This window comes from Euleptes europaea, chromosome 1 (genome assembly GCF_029931775.1).
Source record: "Euleptes europaea isolate rEulEur1 chromosome 1, rEulEur1.hap1, whole genome shotgun sequence".
NCBI lineage: Eukaryota > Metazoa > Chordata > Lepidosauria > Squamata > Sphaerodactylidae > Euleptes > Euleptes europaea.
In genome coordinates, this window is record NC_079312.1 from 104,544,091 (window position 1) to 104,570,036 (window position 25,946).

The 25,946-nt window shown below is 44.1% G+C and overlaps 1 protein-coding gene and 1 pseudogene across 1 annotated transcript; one reads left to right on the forward strand and one right to left on the reverse strand.

The window, feature by feature from the left end:
* Positions 1-4,048: 4,048 nt before the first annotated feature.
* Positions 4,049-5,220, reverse strand: LOC130476031 (dnaJ homolog subfamily C member 17-like; annotated as a pseudogene).
* Positions 5,221-6,015: 795 nt separating this feature from the next.
* Positions 6,016-22,629, forward strand: PCYOX1L (prenylcysteine oxidase 1 like). The gene is made up of 6 exons (XM_056867051.1): positions 6,016-6,142; positions 15,202-15,408; positions 16,935-17,109; positions 17,583-17,794; positions 17,960-18,100; positions 21,862-22,629. The coding sequence occupies exons 1-6, from the start codon at positions 6,016-6,018 to the stop codon at positions 22,518-22,520; spliced, it is 1,521 nt and encodes a 506-aa protein (XP_056723029.1). The 3' UTR covers positions 22,521-22,629.
* The last annotated feature ends 3,317 nt before the right edge of the window (positions 22,630-25,946 follow it).

Below are 25,946 nucleotides of genomic sequence, written 5' to 3' on the forward strand. Positions count from 1 at the left end.
ACACTTTGACACTTGATGGCTTAGATCCCACAGATAATTTCCATAGACAAACGATTTCCATCTGCAGGGTGTGACTTCCTTGCTTCCTGTTATAAGCCCCCTAAAATGCTGCTTCAGTGTGATAGGGACCCCCTCAGTTTAGCATAAAGGAGGTGTCAGAGGTCTGTAGTGAGAGGGGGGAACTGATGAAAATATAATTGCCCTTCTTTCCACCTGTGGAAATCTTCCACTGGCTACAATCCTACATGAATTATCTTCGTAGCAATAAAAGATTCTGTCAGAACACTTCTTGCTTCTAATTAAGAATATATTTGATTAGAAATGTTTCATGATTTCTTGTTTATTGAGCTCAAGATGTTTTTATATCTGTTTTGCCAAGGCACATGAACAATTGGTCTTCCAGAGTTCGTTCATTTAAGAAGGTGGTTAGCCACTTGTGTATATGGAATCTGTCTGTGCTCTATGTAAGTGCTGTTACTTGTAACTAAGAAGTTCTTATTGGGTGGGAGAGTGACAGGGCACCCATGTGGTTTAGAGCATAGTGCAGTCTTCAGAACTCCATGTTCTTGCAAATAAAAAAATCTTTACATGATTTCTGTCTGCTGGAACTTGGTTCTTTCTTTGAATGCTTTTTGAATAGGACTATCCAGTCAGAGGTTCTGTGTCTTGATCCTTTGAAATTGGGAGAGAATTTGGGTGGTGGTAGTGAATAAATTATTGTCCTGATCTTGTCAATGTATTCTTTTGTACCCTCTTATGAGTCTTCTTAATTACTGGTTTTGTGACAAAAGTCCTAAACAGTAAGCCATCACACACTGAAAGGGAAGCATAAGATTTATGGTCTGAGCTATAGTGTGATTTTGCTACAGCTGCCAAAAATTTAGCCACACAGTTACTTATTTGTCTTTATCTCTTAGTAACCAAGAAGACTTAGCTTCTACAGAGAATCCTTAAGCAAAGGAAAAATCAGTTCAGCTCTCAAATCTGAAAATTCAGGACAATTCAAAAGAATATGACCTATAGAGTCAATTCAGTTAGTGTGATATCTGCAGGATCTATTAGAATACGGAACACCATTAAACCTGCCTAACAACACTGCCAATGGCAAGCATAATTGCCCATCTATATTTTAGAAGAGATAATTCAAACAGGTAGTTTGGCATTTTTATTGAGGGAAGAATTCCAACCGAAAAGGATGAACTTACTCTGCCCACTCTAACCGGCATACTCTTATAATCGAGATCCCTCAAATGTCCTTTAATTGACTGACTCAATTCACAACTACTCATCGTTTCTATCATATCATTGGTGATGCCTAGAGGTAATAATTTAAATTCCAAGCATTTGTCCCAATCACTTGTATGGTGATCCATAATAACTAATCCAAGAAGACCTGTTTCTAAATTCGATTTCAACCTCCTAATTTTCAGGTTAAACCTTTTCAGCCTGAAGTCTTTTTTTTTTTTTTTTTTGCCTCTGCAGGTGCAGAGTGCAATCCCATGCAACCACCACTTTCTAAGGACAGGTTCTCAAGCTAGCTAAATGTGTTTCAGTTGGGAACCTAGTATGGGAGGGGGAACTCACACCCTGGAAAGTTCCATGGATGCAGCCCCGTGATGGGTTGTAGATTTCAGGTTAGGGTGAGCTTTCTCCATTAAGCGTAGCTAGTGAGAAGAACATTTGTCTCTTTACCTTTTCCCCTTTAACCCCTTCCTTGATGCAGAAAGACACTTGTATTATGCTCTGGAAACTATTTGCCTCAAGAACCAGCTTTGCTAGGACTCCAGTAAGATAGCGAGACAGCTTTGTTATTTTATTGCATTACACTACCGTTGAACTGTATGCTTTTGATTTAATATCCTTTCTAACTTTCTTCATTACAGCCTTACTTAGCTTTATGGTGTGTGAGATGCCTGAAGGTCCATAGTAAATAATGAGATCCACAACGCCAATGGGCTCCACTGAAATACATTGTAGTGCACAAAGGTTGCAAGGAAACTGTGGAATGGATTTCAAGAATCCCACTCTGGGGACTGGAATGAAAGCCCCAACAGTGGAATCATAAGTCTCTGGCACTGGAATACAGAGCACTGACTCCAGACCCAGGGACCATCATTCTACTCTGGGGGCTGCCATTCCAGTTCCAGAACATTTATAATATGTTCCAAGGTGCCATTATTCCATTCTGGAGGCTGCCATTCCAGTTCCAGAACACTTATGCCGCTCCCAGGGACTAATTCTGCTGTGTGGGCTGTCATTCCAGTTCCGGAGCACTGATGCCAGTCCTAGAGACCATCATTCCACTATGGGGGCTGTAATGCCATTGCCAGAGCAGTTTATCTTGGCCCAGGGATCGTTATTCCACTCTGGGGACTGTCTTTCCAGGCCCAGGGCATGTTTCTCAAAATCAGTTCCATGTTTTCATTGCAACTTTTCTGTCCTGTAATGTTTTCCAGTGGAATCCATGGGAGTCAACTGGTATTCCTCACTCCCTTTCTATCCCATGAGTCTAGGGTTGCCAACCTCCACATACTAGCTAGAGATCTGCTATTACAACTGATCTCCAGGCGACAGAGATCAGTTCATCTGGAGAAAATGGCCGCTTTGGCAGTTGGACTCTATGACATTGAAGTCCCTCCTCAGGCTCTGCCCAAAAAACCTCCCACAGGTAGCGAAGAGGGACCTGGCAACCCTAGAGGGGCCTTCAGGCATATCCTTTTCTCCCCAATGGGCATTCTTGTAATTCCTTTTAGTACATCCCCACTTAGAGTGCAAAACGTCACTCGATCCCTCAACCGACCCTCCTCTTAGTGTACCCCCCCCAACAGGGAGTTGCAGGGGCGGATCAGCGGGTAGAGGAATGCGTAGTTATGGAATTGTAGGGCAGTCAAATAAGGTGAATTAGGGGCTTTGCACGGTAAAGAGGACCAAAGATTACAGTTTAAAAACCAGCTTTAGACAGGGGTACCTTGTCTGTACAATCAAGTGTTGTATCATCCTATCAGCCTGTGCTCTAATTGGGCGGTCTCTCTCTCTTTTTTAATTCAGAAATCATATTTTATTGTTGTTGAACTCTTAACATGCCTAGGACAGAAATAAAGCAACTTTTATGTTAATAAACGCCACATTTAAACTTTTATTCACGAAGCCGCCTTTATTTCAAGAAGTCCTTTCATGAATACTACCTGAAATTCTCTTTATCACAAGAGGTCAGAAATGGAAGCCTAGGACCTTTATATGCAAGGTGTTTACATGGGGAAAAAAACTTCAAAATGAATGTAGTAAGCATTGCTATAAGCTGTAACTGCCAAGCAATCCCTCGCAGATTCCAGATGACTAGAATTATGTATAAACCGGCTCACGTTTTGTCACTGGGAGGAAGAAAATGGTTGACAAGGAACTGGGCAAAAGGTTTGGCCCAGGGGGATCAGCTGTTGCCACAGAGGGTTGGATCCTATAAGCCGGTTCATTGGTGTATTCCTCTGGCAAGAGGCTCTTCCACTGGCATAAGCTTTTGAGTGGGTGGAAGACTCCTTCCACCTAAGAAGAACATGCAAAACCAGTGGAAACAACTAGTAAGCTCCAACCAATTTTAAAGCCATATATGAAGATCTTTGAATCCTTCACTAAATATGTACCCTTTATCAGTTTATTTACTCAGAAAAACAACTGTTTTTTAAAACGGTGTTTATTGACTTAATTTAAGAAGTGTAAGGCCATTTTAGCAGGGTAATTAGAAGCGCATTCCAGGCTGAATTGTCCCGCTTTTTTTTTTTTAATTTTGCATGCTGAACCATCATTCCGGAAGTGACTGCGAAGCTGGCGCATACCTGCTTCACATTACAAAAAAAGCCCATATAACGTGACCTTTGGTGTAACAATGCAAAACAACAGAGGCACATTAGCTATGCATATTCTAATGGTTATGCAAACAGGAACAAATGAGCGGGCGAGTGGAACTTCTCTTTTTGCATCAGGACTGTGAAAAGCTTTGAGCGAGCATCAAAATTGACCATGCAAAAAAGGCCTAAGAGAATTCTGTTCTTCCTTATGTTACGTGCAAGACTACATACACATCCTCTTGTTTCATCTGCTCTATCAGTTTCTGTCTCTCAGTGGCTTGGCGCATCCGCATCATCACAAGACTTTCATAGTTGCGTTCGGAAACCACAGAACCCTGGGTTATTCGTGGCTGGATGGTGCCATCAGAATACACCGCACTGTTCTGTGGCCGGCCCTCTAGCCAGGAGATCTTTAGAGGACTGTTTATCAGGCCAACTTCGTTCTTTACTGCCATCTCAGCAGCTTTCACCGTGGCAAATTCAGCTACTGCGCTTCCAGTCTTCTTGCTTGAGATCACTAGATTCAGGACCTTGCCATACTTCTGTAAGATTTGCAGGAGAACTTCTTTTGAGTAGCCTCCTTTTGTCTCATCTCCTTTCTTGCACTTCCATTGCAGTTTGAGCCTGGGGGTTCCTTTGTCATCCTCTCCATGCCCATTGCGTTTGCCTCGTACTCTCTGCTCTCTCTCAAGTCGAATTTGCTCCTGGACGAGCCTTTGTTGCTCCTCCAGTTGGCAGGATCCCTCTTCCCGTAGCCGTAGGATCTCTTCTTCTAACGCCCTGGTTATCCGGATCTCCTCCTCCTCGTAAACCTTGGCCTGGGCTTGTCTTTCCCGGGCTTCAAGGGCAAACGGCTTTTTTTCCTCCTTTCATCGAGTTTCCGAGTCCTTTCTGCTGCCTGTTCCTTGGCTTTTCTCACTTTATTGTAGGCTGCCCTTGCTGCTGCGTCTGAGAACTGCCAGCGCCTGAGACAACTGATGAAAGAGCTCGTCTGCTTTGGGATTATCTGGATGTTTATCTGGATGGCAAGACAATTCCCAGTGGGTCGCCGTATTAGTCCGTCCGCAGTAGCAGAAAAGAGCAAGAGTCCAGTAGCACCTTAAAGACTAACAAAAATATTTTCTGGCAGGGTAGGAGTTTTCGTGAGCCACAGCTCACTTCTTCAGATCTGAAGAAGTGAGCTGTGGCTCCCGAAAGCTCCTACCCTGCCAGAAAATATTTTTGTTAGTCTTTAAGGTGCTACTGGACTCTTGGATGGCAAGACAACGCCTTTTGTCTGTAGGCTTTCTTAACCTCTTTATCCACCGCCTTCTCGCCAACTCCCAACAACTCGTACAAATCCAGCTCTAGCAGCTCTTTATCAACCGCCATGTCTTCTCACGGTAGGGTTCCCAACCTCCCGGTGGTAGCTGGAGGTCTCTTGCTGTTACAACGGATCTCCAGCCTTTTTAATACTGTCAGAATACGTCTCCGGAAGTCCAGTGGTGGTGGGAGACACATTTAAGGTGGGTGGTGGGTATGGGCACTGTTGATTCCATAATATTATAATAGAAGATGTAAAATTGTAGTAAAATAGAAGATGTAAAATTGTAAAAGTGCTCTTTTTGTATTTGTGTATTTTTATTTTTAGTTATTTGTTTATATGATTTACAATTTGTTATGTAATTTTTTTTTTAATTTTATTTTTGTTATTTGTAAAAACCAATAAAAATTTATTTAAAAACAACAACAACAACGGATTTCCAGCCGATAGAGATCAGTTCCCCTGGAGAAAATGACCGCTTGGGCAATTAGACTCTATGGCATTGAAGTCCCTCCCCTCCCCAAACCCCGCCCTCCTCAGGCTCCGCCCCCAAAACCCGGCAACCCTCTCTCGCGGTCTGTTTCTTCTTGCGGAGCACGCTTTGCGCCCGGCCGGCCCCCGCTGGGGCGGGGTCTCTTTAAGGGGGCGGTCCTTCGTGGCACGGAAGACCAAGGCGAGGCCGCGAGAGGCGCAGCCAATGAGCAGCCTCCCTCGGACGCCCTCCCCGGGACGGCCGGAGCCCGCGGCGCCTCGCCGGTCACGTGGGCGAGCCGGTTGGGCCGCTTGGCTCGCGCCGCTGCAATCGCTTTTGCTGGGCGCGGCCTCTTCCTCCGCCCAGCTCCTCCCCCCCCCCGCACCCGCACCCCCACCATGATGGCAGGCTCGCCTCGGCCGCCTCGCGCGTCGCGGCTCCTGGTCTCTCTGGCCGTAGCGGTAGGGGTGATGCGGGCGGCGTCCTCTGCAGCCGCCGCAGGGGATGCTCCGCCGGGCAAAATAGGTAGGCGGTCCTCTCCCCCCCCCCCCCCGCGCGGGCTCGTTCGTGGCGTGCGGGTCTTGCCGCTCGGAGCCAGGCCTCCCGGGATGGGGACGAGGAGGGCAGGAGGGGGGGGGGTTGTCGGAAAGAACGCGGGGGACGTAAAATGTAGCGGCAAGAACTATCACAACGTTTAGGATTCTCTATTGAACGTAAAATAAAACGTTGAGGCATTTGGTTAACCCCAAATAATCTAAATTTATTTTAAAAATAATTATATTACGATATGGGAAAGAACGCGGGTGACGAGGATCTAGCAGCGGTGCTGAAGAAGAGGCTGGTTTGGCTTGTCGTGAGATGCTGCAGAGCAGCGATGAACGACGGGTCGTCGGTTTCTTGTGTTGCACAGCCTCCAGGAGGCTCTTTGCAATTCTTCCGTGGGTTCTTCTCCCCCTCCCCGTTCATGCACACAAAACCCCTTGAACTGTAGAGTGAGTGTGTGTGTGTGCGTGCGCTTCTCTTCCCTGTTAAATGTAGGGTTGCCAACCTCCAGGTACTAGCTGGAGATCTGCTATTACGCTGGATCTCCAGCTGATGGAGATCAGTTCCCCTGGAGAAAATGGCCACTTTGGCCATTGGACTCTATGGTATTGAAGCCCCTCCCCAAACCCCACCCTCCTCGAGCTCCACCCCAAAACCTCCCACCAGTGGCCAAGAGGGACCTGGCAACCCTAGTTAAATGTCTCTGCTTTCACCAATGCTGCCCCCATCTTCCGCGTCTTCTTCTGTACTCGCAGAAGACACCCGGTGACAGCCACCTTCTTTCCACTCCAGCCTGTTAGTTACTGGTGGTGAATGGTGTATTCAGCTGTGTAAATAAACTAAAGAGGGACAGTGACTTTCTGTGCTAAGCTAGATGTTCCCAGGATTTGTTGAGACCAGATTCTACAGTGTCATGTGTGTTCATGAATTTGGTGGCTTTGCACTGGAGTCATCCAGAGGAAGCAATTCCAAGTAAAGAAGAATCCAAAAATGAAATGCTGTGTAATGTTACAGCCAAGCAAAATGACACTAATAAGTGTGCAAGCTTTCAGGTTCTCTAGAACCGAATAATTTTGGATGGGCTTAATGAAATATATATTACATGACTCCCCCCCCCCCAAGATATTTCTTTTGGATGATTTGGAAAATCCTGGGAGGTTGACACCATAGAATTTGGTTTCAGGAAATCCTTGTTCACCACAGAAAGGAATTGGTCATCTTTATTTGTAGCATTGGTCTTACTATGATTGTGCATCACTGTGGGCTGCTAGCCTTCATAGGATCACATCTATGCCAACTGGATCTATTTGTGCCTTGCTTGATACGGTCAAGTGCTGTCCCTTGAGCTGGTTCGCCTTTCTTTGTTGTCTTGGAGATACAACCATTTAAAATAAAGGTGTTCCTTTTTCCTGTGTACTCTGGGAGTATATACCTACTTGCGTAGGTGACTGTTCCATGTATTCGACAAAGCGGGCTCAAGCCCGTGAAAGGTGATGCCTCAGAAACTTTGTCGTCTTTCAGGCGCCATGAGATTCTTTGTTGGTTTTGCTGCAAGAGACCACCATGGACTACTGTTTTGGAATCGATCCAATCTTGAAATAATTCATGACAGACATTGTGTGTCCTGTAAAAATTAACAGGAATCTTGGGGCACCTTAAAGGCACAGCTTTGTGCTACAATAAAAACAGGTTAGTCTTTGTGCCAGAATAAAAACAGGTTAGTTCATTTGCTACCACCGAATAGCACCACTGTAGGCACCTGTTTGGCCACTGTGTGAACAGACTGCTGGACTTGATGGGCTTTGCTCTGATCCAGCAGGGCTTTTCTTTTCTTTTCTTTTTTATAATAATTTTATTGGTTTTTATAATACAAATTTTCCATGATAGTAAATAACAATAAAAGCAATATGAAATTCAAAATTCTAACTCTATGTTGTTATAATTTCTTGAATTCATAACAAAAAAAAACAAATTAGAGGAAAATTTATGGCTTCCCCATCACCTCTCTCCGCCTCTTAATAAAATATTCATCCCATCATAATTGGTCTGATCTTAACTATCATAAATTCATTTAACTTTCATAAAACATCTTCTATTAATATAAATGATTATAACTCTTAATATTAATTGTGTCTTCTAGATCAGATTAATAAGTATTCTTCCATTTTTCCCAGTTTTAATTCATATTCACAATATTTCATCCAATCCTCCCATTCCCCTAAAAATCGAACATTGTCTTTTTCATTTAAAATGGCTGTAAGTTTTGCCATTTCCACCAATTCAAACATTTTCCCAATCCAGTCTTTTTTCTCGGGAATTTCTGCCCCCTTCCATTTTGCTGCATAAAGCAGTCTCGCAGCTGTTGTAGCATAGATCAAAAACGTTCTTTGTATTAGCAAGTCGTCAGGTATCATACTTAATAGCATCATTTCTGGTGTTTTGGGTATATTTTTTTGTACTATTAGTCTCAGTTCATTGTATATCATATCCCAAAAATCTTTAGCTTTATCACAAGTCCACCACATATGGTAAAAGGAACCAATTTCCGTATTACATTTCCAACATTTAGGGGATGTCACTTTATATATCTTTGCCATCTTCTTAGGTGTTAAATGCCATCTATACATCATTTTATAAATGTTTTCTCGAATTGATTGCGCGTTTATTCCTTTCAAATCTTTTGACCAAAGTCTTTCCCATTTATTAAAAGCAATATCATGTCCGATATTTTGAGCCCAATCAATCATAGTTGGTTTAATTATCTCCTGCTCACAATATAATGTTAAAAGTAGATTGTACATTTTAGAGATCAGTTTCAGATTGTTTTCTAGTAACATCTTGTGGAAAGGGGACTTTTCTTTAGAAAATCCATTTTTAATATCTTGTACAAAAACTGATTTAATCTGACAATATTGCAACCAGTGTAAATCCTCTTTGAGAAATTGAAATTTCTTTAATGAACATTTTTTCCCCTCCCAATTAATTAATTCCTGGTAAATTATAAATTTGTCCAGTCTAAGTGGACGTAGTGTTAGCATTTCTTGCGGTGAAATCCACATCGGAGTTGTTGGTTACAAAATATGTTTATATTTCATCCAGATACGCAGTAGAGAGGACCTGATTATATGATTCCTAAATGATGCTTGTATCTTAATTTTGTCATACCATAAATAGCCATGCCATCCACTAATATTATTAAAGCCTTCAAGCTCCAGTAAACGTGTATTTGATAAGGTTATCCAGTCTTTTAGCCATGTTAAGGCTACCGCTTCAGCGTAAAGTTGAAAGTTTGGTAGTGCTAAACCTCCTCTAACTTTAAGGTCCACCAAGTATTTATAAGCAATCCTCGGTTTTTTCCCTTGCCAGATGAAGTTTAAAATGTCCTTCCTCCAAGTATCAAAGTATTTAACATGTGATATTATAGGCAAATTTTGGAATAAGAAGAGCATCCTTGGTAACACATTCATTTGAATTGTTGAAATACGTCCCAATAGTGACAACTTTTTATTTGACCAAATAGTCATATCAGTTTTTATTTTACCCCATAATTTAAAGTAGTTGTTGGTTAACAATTCTTTGTTCTTCGCTGAGATCCAGATTCCCAAATATTTAACTTTGTTGGCCTTCTCCCAACCTGTAAACGAGACGAATTCCTGTTGTTCTATTTCTGATAAATTCTTGAATATTGTCTTTGTTTTTTCTTGATTAACTTTAAATCCCGATATTTCCCCAAAATCGTCCAGAGTCTCTTGTAGTAACTTCATTGATTGTGTTGGGTTTTCCAGAATTAACAGGAGGTCATCCGCGAATGCTCTCAATTTAAATTCATGTTTTTTAATTTTTAGACCGCGAATGTCCTCCATACTCCTTAGTTTACAACATAATGTTTCCAACACCAACAAAAATAATAACGGAGACAAAGGACAGCCTTGTCTAGTTCCTTTCTTAATTTGACAATTTTCCGACATTGATTCATTCACCAAAATTTTCGCATGTTGGGATGTGTAAATAGCTGATATACCTTTCAAAAAACGGTCTCCAAAATTTAATTTTACCAATGTTTTTTCCATAAAGTCCCATGAGACCATATCAAAGGCTTTTTCCGCATCCAAAAATACAAAGGCGGCTGATCGTTGTATATTCTGATCATAATATTCTAATGAGTCCAATAAGATTCTTATATTGTCTTTAATTTGCCTTCCTGGAACAAAGCCCGCCTGATCTTCGTGTATAAGGTCTTTAATAAATTTTCTTATCCTATTCGATAAGACCGAGGCATAAACCTTATAATCCACATTTAACAACGAAATAGGTCTATAATTTGATGTTCTTTCTGGGTCTCTTCCTTCCTTAGGTATCAACGATATATATGCATGTGACCAAGTTTCTGGGGCTACTCCCTTATCCAAAATTGTATTGCAAAGTGATACAAAAAAGTCTGCTAAGTTGTCACTAAATGTTCTATAAAATAGAGCAGTTATTCCATCTGGTCCAGGTGTCTTATCCGGCTTTTGTTTCATTATTGCTTCTTGTATTTCTTCCCTTGTGATTGGAGCATCTATCCATTCTCGTTGGTCTGTTGAAAGAATATTCATCTGTATTGAACTTAAAAACTTATCTATTTTCTGTTTTGAAATATTTTCTTTCTGATACAGCTTAGTGTAGAATGAAACAAATTCTTTTTGTATATCTGTAGTTGAATGAACTGGTCCTTTAGCAGTTTGGATTTTTGTTATAATCTTCTTCTGAAATGAGTCTTTCAGTTGTGTTGCTAAAAATTTCCCAGGTTTATTAGCATGTTCAAAATATTTTTGTTTGGCAAATTTTAAGTTTTTGTTCATTTCCTCCATTATGACCAAATTTAATTGATGTTTAGATACAGAAATCTTCATTTGTATTTCATTTTTCTCTTCTTCTTGTAACACCATAACAAGTTTTTGTTCCAAATTTTGTAAATCCCAAAGTATGTTATTGGTAAATTGTAGTTGAGTTTTCCTCCACGCTGCATGTTTCTGTATCATAAATCCTCTTAGAACTGCTTTAAACGCATCCCACACTATATTCAACGTAGTTTCTCCATTAAGATTGATTTCAAAAAAATCTTTAATCAGATCATATAATTCTTTTTGAATCTTATTTTCCTTTAAAAGTTTATCATTCAGTCGCCATCTGAATGCTTGTTTATTGTTCCACTCAAATGTAACCGGATTGTGATCAGAAAAAGTTCTTGGTAAAATATGTATTTTACGTAGTTGCGTAAAAATTGATTTACTAGACCAAATCATGTCTATTCTGGAGTGTGAGTCATGTCTCGCTGAATAAAAGGTATATTCTTTGGCTGTAGTATTCATTGTTCTCCAGATGTCTTGTAATTCCAATTCTGTAGCCATGGTGAAGAAAGTTTTAGGTAAACATCCTTCATTTTCGTCTTTTGCTTTTGATTTTTTATCCAAAATTGGGAGAATAACGCCATTTAAGTCACCCATCAATAAAATCTGGTCATTGGCATACTGAGAGATCAGTTCATGCAATTGTCCATAAAATTTTGTTTTTCCTTCATTGGGAGCATATATTCCTACCACAATCGTCTTTTGCCCCAATATTTTGGTTTTTATAATTACAATTCTCCCTTCATTGTCTTTATATAGTAGTTCAGGACTAAGGCTAGAATGAGCATATATTACTACTCCCTTAGTTTTTGTTTCGGCCGATGCCACAAATGCTTGTCCAAGCATTTGTCTATCCAAATATTTTTTGTGTTTTTTTGCTATATGAGTCTCTTGTAAACAAATTAGGGAGTATTTATACTTCTGTAGATATTTAAAAATTCTAGCCCTTTTAGTTTTTTCATTCAAACCATTCACATTCCAAGAAATTACTTTTGCCATGGTACAATGATTATTGAAGCAAAATATGCAGTCTATAATTTAGTTCCTCCTGCTGCTCCCTGTGGTTCTTCTTCTTCTTCTTGTTCTTCTTCCTCTTCCTTTTGATCCCCAGTTAATCCTTTAAGATCTGATTTATATTTTCTCAGAAATTTTCCCACATCTGCTGTAGATGTAATTGTCATTTTCATTTCTTTGTAGGTAAAAGCCAAGCCTTGTGGCATAATCCAGCGATATTTGATACCATTAGCTTTCAGAACAGACACAAATTCTTTGTAATTATTCCTCTGTGAGAGTAAATGTCTTGGTATGTCCTTTAATAAAATTAGAGGAATATCTCCTGCTGACACCGGGTTGTCATAATGCATCTTCATGATCTTATCCTTAATCCTAGTGTCATAGAACACTATCATCAGGTCTCTTGGCTTAGATCTTTTCATTCTAGCAGGTAATGGTATTCTGTATACTCTGTTAATAGCTTGGTTCAATTCTTGTTCGTCCATCTGAAACAGGTAAGCCAGATTTGGGACTACAGTTTCTTTGTTATCTCCCATCATATCTGGAAGGTTGCGCAGACGAAGGTTGGCCTCTCTCACTCTCATCTCCATCATGGCTATTTGATCTTTTACTGTTGTCTGATTTAATTGTATTGTTTCAATCTGTTTTTCTTGGCTTGCTAATTTTTTCTTTGTATCCTTATGCTCTTCCATCACTTTCTTTATTGATGAATCCATTGCTTGCATATCTGACTGCATAATACTCATTTGAGTTTTTACTTCTTTAAGATCTCCTGTTACCACATCCAATTTATGGTCAATAGCTTGAGATGCTTGGCCTAGATTTGTCATCATAGAAGTTAACTGTGCCATCTGTGTAGACATCTGTGTAGACATCTGTTCAAGCTGCTTATTTGTTGCCTCTGTTTGTTTGGCTAACATATCCTGAAATTTCTTATCCATAGCTAAAACTTGTGCTGAGTCCTTCAGTTTAGTATAGGCAGGGCTATGCAGTGAGCCAGAACGGGGTCGGGTTCCAGACATTTACATTGGAATAAGGCTGGTAAAAGTCATGTCCTCAGACAGGGCCCTCCAGATGGTGGTTAATAGAGGGTAATTCAATGATCAGCTTAATAATTTTTTCGGGTTGAAAAGAGCTGAATTTGGCTTTAAAACAGCTTAATAAAATTTTGAAATACCAACGAGTTTTACTGGACGCTCTAGGTCGGATCTACCAGGAAGTATTCCGGAAGTTGTATTTGCCGTGGACCTTCTACCGCCTCATCTCGATGGTTATTTCCTTCAGGAATTATTTCTGTGTTACTCAAGTGCGACGCGTATTCGGTCCTCCAGCTTGCTTCCTGTTGTTGTGACTCAGATGATAGAGAGGGTGGTATAGAGGGGCTTCCGGTCTGATGAATCCCTTGCTGCTAACGTGGCAGGAAATTCTTTTTCACCAGAGAATCAGGAAGAAATTCGCCCTCCCCTTCCCTCAGAGTTGCTTCTCATTGGTAGAGATTTTAGTCCGTCATCTAAGCGTCCTTCCAACTCTTTGTTTTGATTTAAGCTGATCTGTTTGATAAGGCTCCTGCCGCTAATCCTGATGGAATTTACAAATCAAACTTTCCCGATTAAAATAAGGGAGGAGCAGAGGTACTGGGAATATCTTCATCTACCCCCCGGTTATTGGAAAATGCCAGTAAAAGACGAAGGGTTCTTTGTACTCACTTAGGCATCGAGAGGTGAGGTTCTTCTCTTAAAATAGTCCTTTATGTTGGTATTAAGGTGGTGGAGGGTAGAGCCTTATGCCAAAGTTGCGTTTTGGCGATTCCTTTCCCTATGTGCCCTCGCAGGACCGGCGTCCAGAGCTCTGGGGGGCTTATAAAGCTGCCTCAGTCTTTGGGAGGTCACACTGCGTTTATGGGCTGCAGGGAGTTCCTGCTGTCCGACCCACTTGCAAGGGTCGGATTGGGGTGCATATATCACCCCTAAATTAGCGCAAACTTGGATTTCCCTCAGGACAGCCTGAGGGAACGTCTTACTCGTCCCAGCGCACCACCGGAAGCTCCTCCAGCAGGGCTTTTCTTATGTTCTTATGACTGCTTGCTGTGCCTCATTTTGGTCAGCCGACTGAGTTTTGTGTAATTGCACAAGCCCTGGTGGCCCAGTGGAGGAAGGTGGCCACTCCTAGGGATTAAGGATTTGCCCTCAATGGTAGTCAGAGTTTAATGCCAAATTTAGCATCAAGTTGAAGCTTGGGAGAATAGGTAAGGTTTGGTATGTATATGTGTGAGAGCAACTCAACTGGTGGCGTATTCAGGTGCTCAAAGTATCCCGTGGCCTCCAGTGAAACTTTCCTAGCTGCTTTGTATCATACAAATCTTAAATGTTCGCAAAGGAAATCTGGAAAGCACCAGGCAAAATGACTGAGCTGGGGAAAGCTTGTTAGTTTTATGGTATCCTTCCTGCTTGACATGAACTGCTTTGTAGCAGAAAAGAGCAAGAGTCCAGTAGCACCCTAAAGACTAACAAATTTTCTGGCAGGGTATGAGCTTTCGAGAAGAAGTGAGCTGTGACTCATGAGAGCTCATACCTTGCCAGAAATTTTGTTAGTCTTTAAAGTGCTACTGGACTCTTGCTCTTTTCTACTGCTACAGACAAACACGGCTACCCATTGTGCTTCGTTCGTTATTTTTGTTTTAAATTTTATTGCAAAAATATAAAATTATTTATATCATAACACTGTACAAAATCTGTCTCAAGAACTGCTTTTAAACCAGCCCTCTTGTCCTCGAAGGAGGGAGGGCAGATGGTCCAAAGTGTTATGATACAAAGGTGTAGTGGTTAAGAGCAGTGGTTTGGAGTGGTGGACTCTGATCTGGAGAACTATGTTTGAGTCCCCACTCCTCCACATGAGCGGCGGAGGCTAATCTGGTGAACCGGGTTGGTTTCCCCACTGCTACACATGAAGCCAGCTGGGTGACCTTGGATTAGTCACACTCTCTCAGCCTCACCTACCTCACAGGGTGTCTGTTGCAGGAGGGGAAGCCAGTTTGTTTCTTCCTTAAGTGGTGGAGAAAGTTGGCATATAAAAACCAACTCTTCTTCTGAATCTACCTGTGTGATGTCTAATGCCTGCTTCTCCTCTTTTCTCCGGCAGCCGTGATAGGAGCTGGGATTGGTGGCTCGTCAGTGGCCCACTTTCTGCAGCAGCATTTTGGGCCGCAGGTGCAGCTGGATGTGTACGAAAAGGACACGGTGGGCGGTCGCCTGGCCACAGTCACTGTCAACAAACAGCAGTACGAAAGTGGAGGAGCTTCCATCCACTCCCTCAATTTGCACATGCAAGACTTTGTGAAACTGCTGGGTGAGTGTGGGCACAGCTGATGAACTGGGACTTAAAGGTTTTGTATACTCTTGTCATGCCTTGTAAGTGTCTCTGGTGTGGTGGATCGTGGGTTTTTTTGCTTTTGTCTTTTCAGGCACACAATAATGTATACTATGAGGGATTATAATGGTTGTGTTACAGTTTGGATATGCTAAATTGTATCTTGTGGCAGAAGGTTGAATTTTATGACCCTTTGAGTTCCTTGCAACCTGAGAATAGTACACATTAGCATGTGATTTGGAGAAGTGGGGATTCTGAGGATTTCCAAAAAAATAGTCCTTTAGCTTGTTGAACACATGAAGCTGCCTTATACTGAATCAGACCCTTGGACCGTGAAAGTCAATATTGTCTACTGAGACTAGCAGTGGCTCTGCAGGGTCTCAGGCAGAGGTCTTTCACATCACCTACTGCCTGGTCCCTTTAACTGGAGATGCCAGGGATTGAATCTGGGACCTTCTGCATGCCAAGCAGATGCTCTATCACTGAGCCACAGCTGCTCCCCTTGTTAATGCTAGGAATTCCTAGCACTGTTAATGCTAGGAAAAGTCTCTAAAGCCTAGCAGAAGTTACGTTCTCATTCCCTTTTAAAAGACATCTTGGGCACTGCAGGATCTTCCTGCGTCCAACCCCACTTAACCTTGACAATCCTCTGCAGTAAAGATCAGGATGGGGAAGGGGTGGGGGGCTGTAACTGCCAGATGATACTTGTGAAAAGGAGGAGGGGAAACAAAATGGCAAGGAGTCTGTGCTAGTGCAGCAGAGTTGTGTAGTGTCAAAATAGCAGAAATAGATGCGCACGTAGCACCAAGGTGGGGCATTCATATGAAGCCCTCCCCACCCTCTGATTTGCTTCCACTTTAAAGTAATCGAGGTCCATCCCTCTCCCTGTAATACGAGTTCAGATGTTACTGCCATAGAAACATCTCTCCTTGCTGGGTACAGCTTTGGTGCCTTGTATTAGGCTAATTCGAGCAAAATTTCAGCGTTGCTATAATTGATTTTATTATATGTATTATAATTTTATTGTATTGTGTGAGCTGCCCTGAGAACTGCTTTGCCAGGGGAGGGCGGGATAAAAATAAAAGATTATTGTTGTTGTTGTTGGTATTTTATAAGCGCATCAAATTAAAAGGTCTACAACTCTCTCTGCTGATGTTTGTTCCTGCTTGGCTGGGTCCTGTGCCCTCAAAACAAGGGACAAGGCCCCCGCTGATTGTTTTATCACATCTAATCACTTGGGTAAGAGCAAAATATGAATTGTGGTAAAATATGAATTGTGGCATTTTTGTCCTGCTCTGGATCTAAATCGGTGTCAAACTTTGATGTTTCAGGAAAACCCATGTATATTCAGCTGTCTTACCCTAAAGTACCAGTGATTGTGAGGTCGGAAATTTTGATTGTTTTCGTTGTAGCTTGAGAAAGAATGTAAACGTGAAGATCAACTACTGAGCATCCGCACTCATCAATGAAAAACAAAGTCTGTGTCTCATTGTTCCTTCATACAGGACTGAAGCACCGTCGGGAAGTGGCAGGGAAAAGTGCAGTCTTCAGTGGGGAGCAATTTGTCCTTGTGGAGACAGACTGGTACCTCTTGAATCTCTTTAGGCTCTGGTGGCACTACGGCATGAGCTTCCTGCGCCTACAGATGTGGGTGGAGGAGGTAATGGAGAAGTTCATGAGGTACGTAACACGGATGTCATCCTTCCAGAGGAGCTGAAGGAAAACTGGATGAGCTTTCCCCTTGCACCTAAATGGTGTGCTAATCAGGCCGTGAAAAAATGCAGAACAATATGCCGGAGGTTCTTGAGGTCTCTGGAAAGGAAGCTCCACAGCATCAGCATGGTGTAGTGGTTAAGAGCGGTGGTTTGGAGCAGTGAACTCTGATCTGGAGAACCGGGTTTGATTCCCCACTCCTCCACATGAGCAGCAGAGGCTAATCTGGTGAACTGGGTTGGTTTCCCCACTCCACATGGAGCCAGCTGGATGACCTTGGGCTAGTCACAGCTCTCTCAGCCCCACCTACCTCACAGGGTGTCTGTTGTGGGGAGGGGGAGGGAAGGGGATTGTAAGCCAGTTTGAGTCTCCCTTAAGTGGTAGAGAAAGTTGGCATATAAAAACCAACTCTTCTTCTCCTTCTCCTCCTTCTCCTCCAGGATCTACAAGTACCAGGCTCATGGCTATTCATTCTCTCGCCTAGAGGAACTCCTACATTCGCTGGGTGGGGATGCCTTTGTCAACATGACTCAGCGCTCTGTGGCAGAATCCCTGCTGGAGGCTGGCATCGCACAGCGTTTCATTGATGACGCCATTGTGGCCATTCTGCGTGCCAGTTACGGCCAATCCATACTGGTGCCTGCATTTGCAGGTGTGTGGCTCCCTTGTTATCATTCTCCAGGTCCACCAAGGAAGACCAATGGAAGGCTTCCCTTCCTGAAGGCTTGAAGTTGAGTGTCACAGGAGGGGGCAGTGCTGTGTGACTTCAGCCCGTTTGGTCTGTTGACACTCACCCATTCTGTGTTGTTTTCTTCAGGGGCCATGTCACTAGCAGGGGCGCAAGGCAACATGTGGGCTGTGGAAGGTGGCAACAAGCTGGTGTGCTCCGGTTTGCTGAAGTTAACCAAAGCCAACGTAATCCAGGCCACTGTGACTGCCATTACCCTGCACAATTCAGGTGAGCCATACAGTACGTCTCTTTCTAGGTCTGGAAGCAGAGGCTGTGGCTCAGTGGTAGAGTCTCTGCTTGGCATGCAGAAGGTCCCAGGTTCAATCTCCAGTTAAAGGGACTAGGCAACTAGGTGATGTGAAAGACCTCCGCCTGAGATCCTGGAGAGCCGCTGCCAGTCTGAGTAGGCGATACTGATTTTGATGGACCAAGGGTCTGATTCAGCATAAGGCAGCTTCATGTGTGTTCATGTATGATACTGGGAGCAAGTTATGTGTCTTAGCTTGAGAACTTGGACAGCCATGATGGATCAGAGTAGACCATAATGGGCTAGGTGGCCTCGGTAGAGGGTGTTAATTTGTTCTTAAAGGAAGAATTGGGACTGCAAAGCGATATGTGATTGTAATTTGCATGCATTGTAATTTGCATGCATTGTGCGTGCCACTGCAACATACCTTGCATGCAAACACATGTTTTGTGAGGTCAGCAGAGCCTCGCGAACGAAATGAGCGGCAGGATGCAGGGGTTGCAGTGACAAAGGAGAAGCAAGTAAAATCACCTCTTTCCCCCTCTTCCATTCATAGCTCACAACGATTTTCCTCGCTTTCCCCCTTGTAGTTGCAGCAGCCCATCCTCCAGTGTGCTTTACTTACACAGCTGTGCCAGTCTTTAGAGAGGAGTTTCAGGGACAAACTGCAGGCTGGTTGAGGAAGGGGGAAGGCAGGGAAAGATGTGTTCTGCCAGTGCCTTCTCTTCTGAAGGGTCCAGCCCCTTGTTATTTGTGGACAGTTGCTGGTCCCATTACTTGCCTTAGTGCCAGCGACCAAGATAAAAAGCCACTTCTAACATTAAATTTCCCTAAATGTGCCTTGGGGAGGGAAGGCAGCATGGTATAGTCCAGTCTCGTCAGAACTCAGAATCTAAGCAGAGTCAGCCCTGGTTAGTATTTGGATGGGAGACCACCAAGGAATATCAGGGTTGCTGTGCAGAGGAAGGCACTGGCAAACCACTTCTGTTAGTCTCTTCCCTATAAGGGGTCGCCATAAGTCTGCTGTGACGTGACGGCACTTTACATACACACATGTGCTTTGAAGATGCATGCAAGGAAGCAGCCAGAGGGGGTCAGCTGGGAGCCATGTTCCCAGGGCCTTCTCAACTGTACACACATCTTGGGTTTTTCCTGGAGATTGTTTGATTGTATAATAAATGTGAAGTTGTTTCTGATGTCTTGTTTAGAGTCTGCACATCTCTTCTCCAGGTTTCTCTTCTATTGCAAGAACGCTGCATTTTCTGTAACTCAGTAATCAATATTTTTTACCTGGGAATACACGATACTTCCCCTAGGATACTGTATTCATCACTATTGTAATTGATTTATGTGAATGTAGCTAGCCAAGTCTGACAGATGGAATCTTTTCTGTGAGGCAACACAACCAATCACTCTCATGCTGCTGTTCATGTCATTTCATTTTGTATCATTGTCACCCTATGGTCTCACACTTGCTGAATCCCAAGCTAGAAAACACCTGTAGATTCCCAGTTGTATCTCTGTGGGTGACCTTTTGCTGTACGCACAAATGGTAGCTCTAGTTTGACCCATTCTGTCAATTCACACTTTCCAAAATAGAAGCCTGCTGTGTCATCCCATCATACAGTTCCTTCCATATGACCATTCTGCTCTTAAGATTTTGACCATGCGTAGCATCCCTTTCACTGGGTTTGTCAAAAGTGAGATTTCTCCATTTGTCGTACTTGCAAAGATTTCCCTGGCTTTGCATCCTTTGATGAGGGCCCACGTGTCACTTGTCCAGGTTGCCCTGTTGGTTTGTTGGGGCTTGTTGAGCTAACTAAGATGGCTTCTGCATGGGTTATCTGCCTCAAGTTCAGTGCTTTGGGGAGATGGTATTCTCCCCCCCCCCCGCTTCCCCACAGCATCATGGTGCATTTGTGTACCTCTGTTCATCCATATCTTCTCCAGTCTTTGTCAAACTTTTGCTCCACAGTTTTGGGAAAGAGTGCAGTAAAACTTGGATGGCTGCTGTATGAGTGGGAAGATTTCTGATGTTCCCAACCAACACAGCAGCCCTTTTCCGTGACCCTGTCTCCACGGCAGCCATTTCCTTTTCTCATCACCAGAGGGCTCTTAATTAAAAAAAAACAATCGGCACTAAAATGTCAATATACATTTGTAAAAAGAGGTGTAGGAGGTTCTCTGAATTCTCAGATTTCATTTTTTTAAAGTAAATCTCTAGCTGCTTCTCTTGCAGAGATAAATGGGAAAAGGCATATCTTTGCAATCAAAGGTGCTAGAGACTTGAATGAAAGCTGGGAATTCAGAGAACTTGCTACACCTAGGTCCTTTATGCATGGTCACTTTAACTTTTATTCCCCGTTTCAGCCAGGATCAAAGTAACCCAGGTTGGGGGAAACTGTTTGCATTGGCTGGAATGATCAGAGACAAAACTGTGTGCTAATGGAGGCATGAATACAGAAAAGCAGTCTCCCAAGTGCAAATCAAGTCCCACCCCTTTAAATGCTGCTCTGTAATTGGCTTACCTCGCGAGATAAGATTTCCTTCCCCCCAAACCCAACTTCCGCATAAAAAAACCATTTTAAGTACAAAAAATGGAGCAATCTGAAAGAGGGGGGGGGGAGAAATCCAAGCCTCGTTTTAAGAAAGCCTTTCTTTTGCTCAGAAAGAGCTCCGAGGTAGCAGGAAGCACTTGAATCCCTGCCTCTTTACACACTGCTTTGTGATTGGCTGTGAGCGAAGCCAATCTTCTGTGCTTCCCCTGTTTGGCTATCTCCATGCTGCCTTGAAGAGGGGTTTGGAAAAGGGTGGGGCTAAGCTCAACCCGAGAAAGTTGTACGCTCGCTCAGTGATTCCGGAATGAGCCAGGATCCACGGTTTAATTCGGGCCAGAAGAGGGATGGGGAAAGCTGGGTTCGTTTTGCGTTGGAGCAGCGTTGAGCTTCCAAGGAATGAGGTAACGTGCATTCCCAACAATTTGATCCTGGCTGAAACAGGGAATAAAGGAGGGTTAAGCGACCATGCATAAAACACCCTACAGTTACAATGGCATATCAACATAACCATGTTGTAGTGCTTACCTTTTCTTTCTTTCTTTTTTAATTGCACAAGCCCCTGTGGCCTGGTGGAGGAAGGTGGCCGCTGCTGGGGATTTGGGGCAGGGAAACCTGCCTTGTGGAGCCTGCTGCCTTATGTGCAGCTGCACCAGCAACAGGGAAACCACAGAGTCCCATCCCTGTGTGGAAGACACCTGAGCAGGGTCTGGAAGTTAAAACCCACAAGTCATGAAGGAGCTGCGGAGAGGATCTGGTTAACGGATTGCAGGAGAACTGGGGATGAGTTGTGACTCACGGAAATTTACCATCCTTTTGGGCAGGGTTGTAAAACATGTGGCCCGTGGGAGGGATCCGGCCCCTTGAGAGCTCTTATCCGGCCTGTGAGCCAGCCAAGGCAGCCACCGCCCCACTCTCGACATGGGCTGGCAAACCCGCTGCAGGCTCGCCAGCTGAGGCCATCATCCCCCCGACCCCGCTCCCAATCTGGGCTGGCGAGGCATGGCCCGGCCCAACCAAGTGACATTTTTATGTCATATCCGGCACTTGTAACAAATGAGTTCGACACCCTGCTCTAGCATCTTGTGCCTGTCCATACTATTCCTCTGAAGCCCTCACCTGGATGCGATGGTTATTGTCCTTTGTGAGTGTCTGTTTTGCATTTTCTCTCTCCTGTCTCTTTCCAGAAGGAAAAAGCTTCTACCAAGTGCACTATGAGGATGAGGAAGGCCAAGGTTCCAGTTTCTATGACATAGTGGTCATTGCCACACAACTGCATGATAAGAAGAGCAACATCACCTTTCAGAACTTTGACCCGCCCATTTCTGAGTTTCCAGGAACTTTTCACACCACCATCACCTCCATAGTCCACGGCTATCTCAACTCCTCTTATTTTGGTTTTTCTGATCCGAAGCTCTTCCCTTTCACCAGTGTCCTCACCACAGACTCTCCTGCCCTCTTCTTCAATTCCATGGATAACATTTGCCCTGTCAACGTTTCCGGTACCTTCAGGCGAAAACAACCCCAAGAGGCTGCTGTGTGGAGAGTTCACTCCCAGCATCCCCTGGAAAAGCAGGAGCTGAAGATGCTCTTTCGCTCCTACTATTCTGTCCAGGTGACGGAATGGCAGGCATGTCCTTCTTATGAATCTTCCAGGACTCTTCCGCCCATTATTCTCCATGACCATCTCTACTACCTCAACAGCGTGGAGTGGGCAGCCAGCTCGGTGGAAATGGCCGCCGTGGCAGCCAAAAACGTGGCCCTCTTAGCTTACAACCTCTGGTATCATGACCTAGATAAGATAGACCAGAAGGACCTGATGCACAAAATAAAGACTGAGCTGTGAATCGAGTGGGCGCTGCTGGAGGAGACTTTCAGGATCGTCTCCTTTATTGGATGCAGGGTGGGTTGAACAGGTACACTGGACTTTTATCAGGGAGAGGAATGGAGGATTGGATATACATCCCTTGTGTATCTTTTTTTTTTTCCCTACAGCAAGTGCATCCCATTCTCTTTTGCAGAGAGTCTGCGAGCAAATGGCAATCCTTTACTGGAGACTAACGTTGTCCTGGAGAAATCTTAGAAGGCATCTTAAGCTGGTTACTACTGAACTGCATCCAAGCTTATTCCAAGTTCAGCAGTGGGACCAGATTCTTCTTCAGGTCAACAATGCTCAGTTACCTGCTGCCGAGCCACAGCCGCGCATTGGCTATTGTACGTCACTTGACAAGCTACTCCTTTGTTAAAGAAGCTAGATGAAGACTGGATCTCTCGTTTCCTACGCAACGACTGCAGTCCTGGTTCCCAGCTGCTTGCTGCTGAACTCCCTCCGTGTGGCTAGGCTGCTGTGCTGAAGGGAATGGCTCTTTTGAGTAGGAGCACGTGTCTGATAACAGGTCCCTGCAGCTCCTGTACTGTACTGCCATGCCAAGCAATGTTATCCTCTGCCAGCCCCCCCCCCCCACGAGCTTGCCTTTAACTGTGGTCAGCCAGAGCCCTGAGTTAGGTGTTTGGGTACTGGCTAAAGCTCAGGTCCGATGTCCCCTGACTGTGTAAATGTAAACGTGTGTGAACGTGCCTCCTACTGTCCGCATCTATACAAAACTGCATAACCTCTGCCCTGATAAACATCCAATCTCTGCAACTGATGGCTGCCTTAACATTGCTTTCCCCCTTTGTATATCATGGAGGAAGGCATGGTTGCCGTTTCTGGGATTACAAGAAAAACTGGGCATTCTCCCCTTCCAGACCTCGGCGGTAAAATTAATTTTTATTGTTTCTTGGCAAGGAGAAAACACTGCATATGGACTGGAAACTTTTATGACTTGGAGCCACACATCCAGTTGTATTGTCTAGCTGAGTCTATAAATCTTGAGACGGGAGCCTGTCTGCTCCCGTAGTGCTGTGAGTCAGGCCATACTTACTTGAAACTGCTTTTGCAGTAAACTGGTGACTTGGGGCAGGTACAACAAAGCAGTCAGCTTCCACTCTTAGAGCCTGGTGGTTGGAGAAAAAAGGCCGCGGGCGGAGTAAGCATGTTCCGTCTTCTACAGAGATCTGGGTTTTTAAAAAAAATTAAACGGGCTTTGAGAAAAGAATCGAGTACTTGTAAAATAAGGTGAGGAATTCGCTTTATTGTCAGACGGCAAGGCTGCTTCCTGAGCACAATAATTGGCCAGTGAATCCCTCCTGTTTCCCTTGTAGAGGCAGGGCAGGAAGTGCTGGTCGTGTGACTCTTAACCTGTAATAAAGTTCCTTAACTGTGTGTGGCGTGCTCATTAGTATTCTGGGATGGGCTGAGAAACAGAAGTCCACTGGGAACTAGAGCTACCAGTTGGTGTTCAACAGTGTTGTGAAGTGTCTGGCAAAAGGCAATGCCTTGAAAATATATTGGCTTGATTATATCATTCTCTATTTGCTGGTTTGCTTCATAGATACGTTGATGTGGGCTTCCACAAGCTGGAACCAATACTTCATTTATTTTTAACAAAGCCTTTATTTCCTTGTGAAGCTGCCTTATATCGAGTCAGGCCATTGGTCCACCACCTGCTTTGATGGCAAAGAGCTCTCCAAGGTCTAGGGAAAAAGATCTATCTCAATCCTCCTGAGATCCTTTAGTTGGGGGGGCATGCTAGGCATTGCACCTTGGACCTTCTGCAGATGATTTGCACTGAGCTGTGCCCATTTCCCATGGGACAGAGAACTACTGCTTGCCTTGTGGAGAAGGGAGGCTTTCCTGTCCATTGAAGATGGATAATTCCAGGCTCATGGGTCAGCGGCCTGAGGGTGCGAATGGCTTAGTTGAGTAGCTTGAGGTTCTCTGGCTGCTTCCTGGCTCTACTTGCATTTGGTGCAAGTACCACCCTGCTGTTTTCTGCTTTGGCCCCTATCCAAGCCTCCCACTACTTCCCGGATTCTGCTATCAGAGCTGCCGGCACCAGGCTTGGTGTTGAGATAAGGAGTTCTCTTGATACGTTTGTGTAAGGTGAACAGTAGCCTGCCCAAGTATCCTGGTTGTGAAAGCCTCTCCCTCTCTACCTCCTCAGGGTAAGCACAGACTCTCCTACTCTGACAGGAAAGTCAAGGGGTGGGGGATGATCAGGAAACTGAATGGCCTGCTCCTAGCTTTTGACCTTCAGCAGTCCATACAGGTAGATGGAGGTTCTTACAGAAGGGTTTTATTTTCTCTGTTTTAGTAGTGCTATCCAAGAAAGTGGATGGCGTAAAAGGCCTCTTGTAATCTTGGTGTTATTCTGGCCTAACTTGTGTCCCAGTTGACTGAGGCCTCCAGAATCCAAGGCGAAAGCAGCTTGTAAGCGGAGTGGTCAGCAGCAGCTATGATGATCTTCAGAAAAGCCAAACCACCGGTTAGGCAGAGCAACAGGCCTGAGCCCTCTGCAGTTAACGATGCAGGCCTTTTGTCCTACCCCTCCAGCAGCCGTTCTCTTCATGTGCCAAGACAGTTCACCAAACACCTGAGGATGCAGGTATGCCAGTTAGAGAGAACAACTGGCAGTGGGGGAATAAGCGTGACTCTGGATTCATCTCATGAGCTAGATCTGAATCTAGTAGCATCTTAGAGACCCACAAGATTTCCAGGGTTTTGAGAGTCAAAGCTCCCTTCCTCAGATATAGTTAGAGCTTTGACTCTCTAAAGCAGGGATGTCAAACTCAATTGTTACGAGGGCTGGATATGATATAAAGGTCACTTGGGTGGGCTGGGCCATGCCTCACTAGCCCAGATCGAGAGTGGGGAGGGTGGCTGGCTCGTGGGCCAGATAAGAGTTCTTAGGGGTTGGATCTGGCCCCCTGGCCTTATGTTTGACCCTCTGCTCTGAAGCTTACACCCTGGAAATGTTGGTCTCTAAGGTGCTACTGATGTGAATCTAGTTCTTCTACTGCAGACCTATATGAAACCCTCTGAAAATACCACGAACTGTTGTAGTTAAAAAGGCAATTACACAGGTCTGTCTTAATATGGACCCAGAAGCACTAAGATGGGGATAGTGAAACCCCTTAATAAGCCAAGTTCCCGATTGCTTGAGGTGTGCATGAGGCAGTGCCAGGTGATCGGAGGGTGATGGGAAAGAAGGGTCCTGTCCAAAATAGTTTTGGCTTCTGAAAACGCACGTGTGCTTGCACATTTACCGTGCCTCGTTGTGACAGGGAAAGGAGAAAGGATTTAGCTCACCAGCTGGCAAGAGAAGGAGGCCAGGTAAATGGGAGCAGAGGGCCGAAATGCAAGGATGGGAGATCTGCCCATCGTGTGTTC

Bases quoted from the DNA above. Each gene is read 5' to 3' on its own strand.
- PCYOX1L (XM_056867051.1), top strand. From the start codon at position 6,016: ATGATGGCAGGCTCGCCTCGGCCGCCTCGCGCGTCGCGGCTCCTGGTC. The intron at 17,110-17,582 runs GTACGTAACACG...CTTCTCCTCCAG, and splicing joins GTAATGGAGAAGTTCATGAG to GATCTACAAGTACCAGGCTC. The intron at 17,795-17,959 runs GTGTGTGGCTCC...TGTTTTCTTCAG, and splicing joins ACTGGTGCCTGCATTTGCAG to GGGCCATGTCACTAGCAGGG.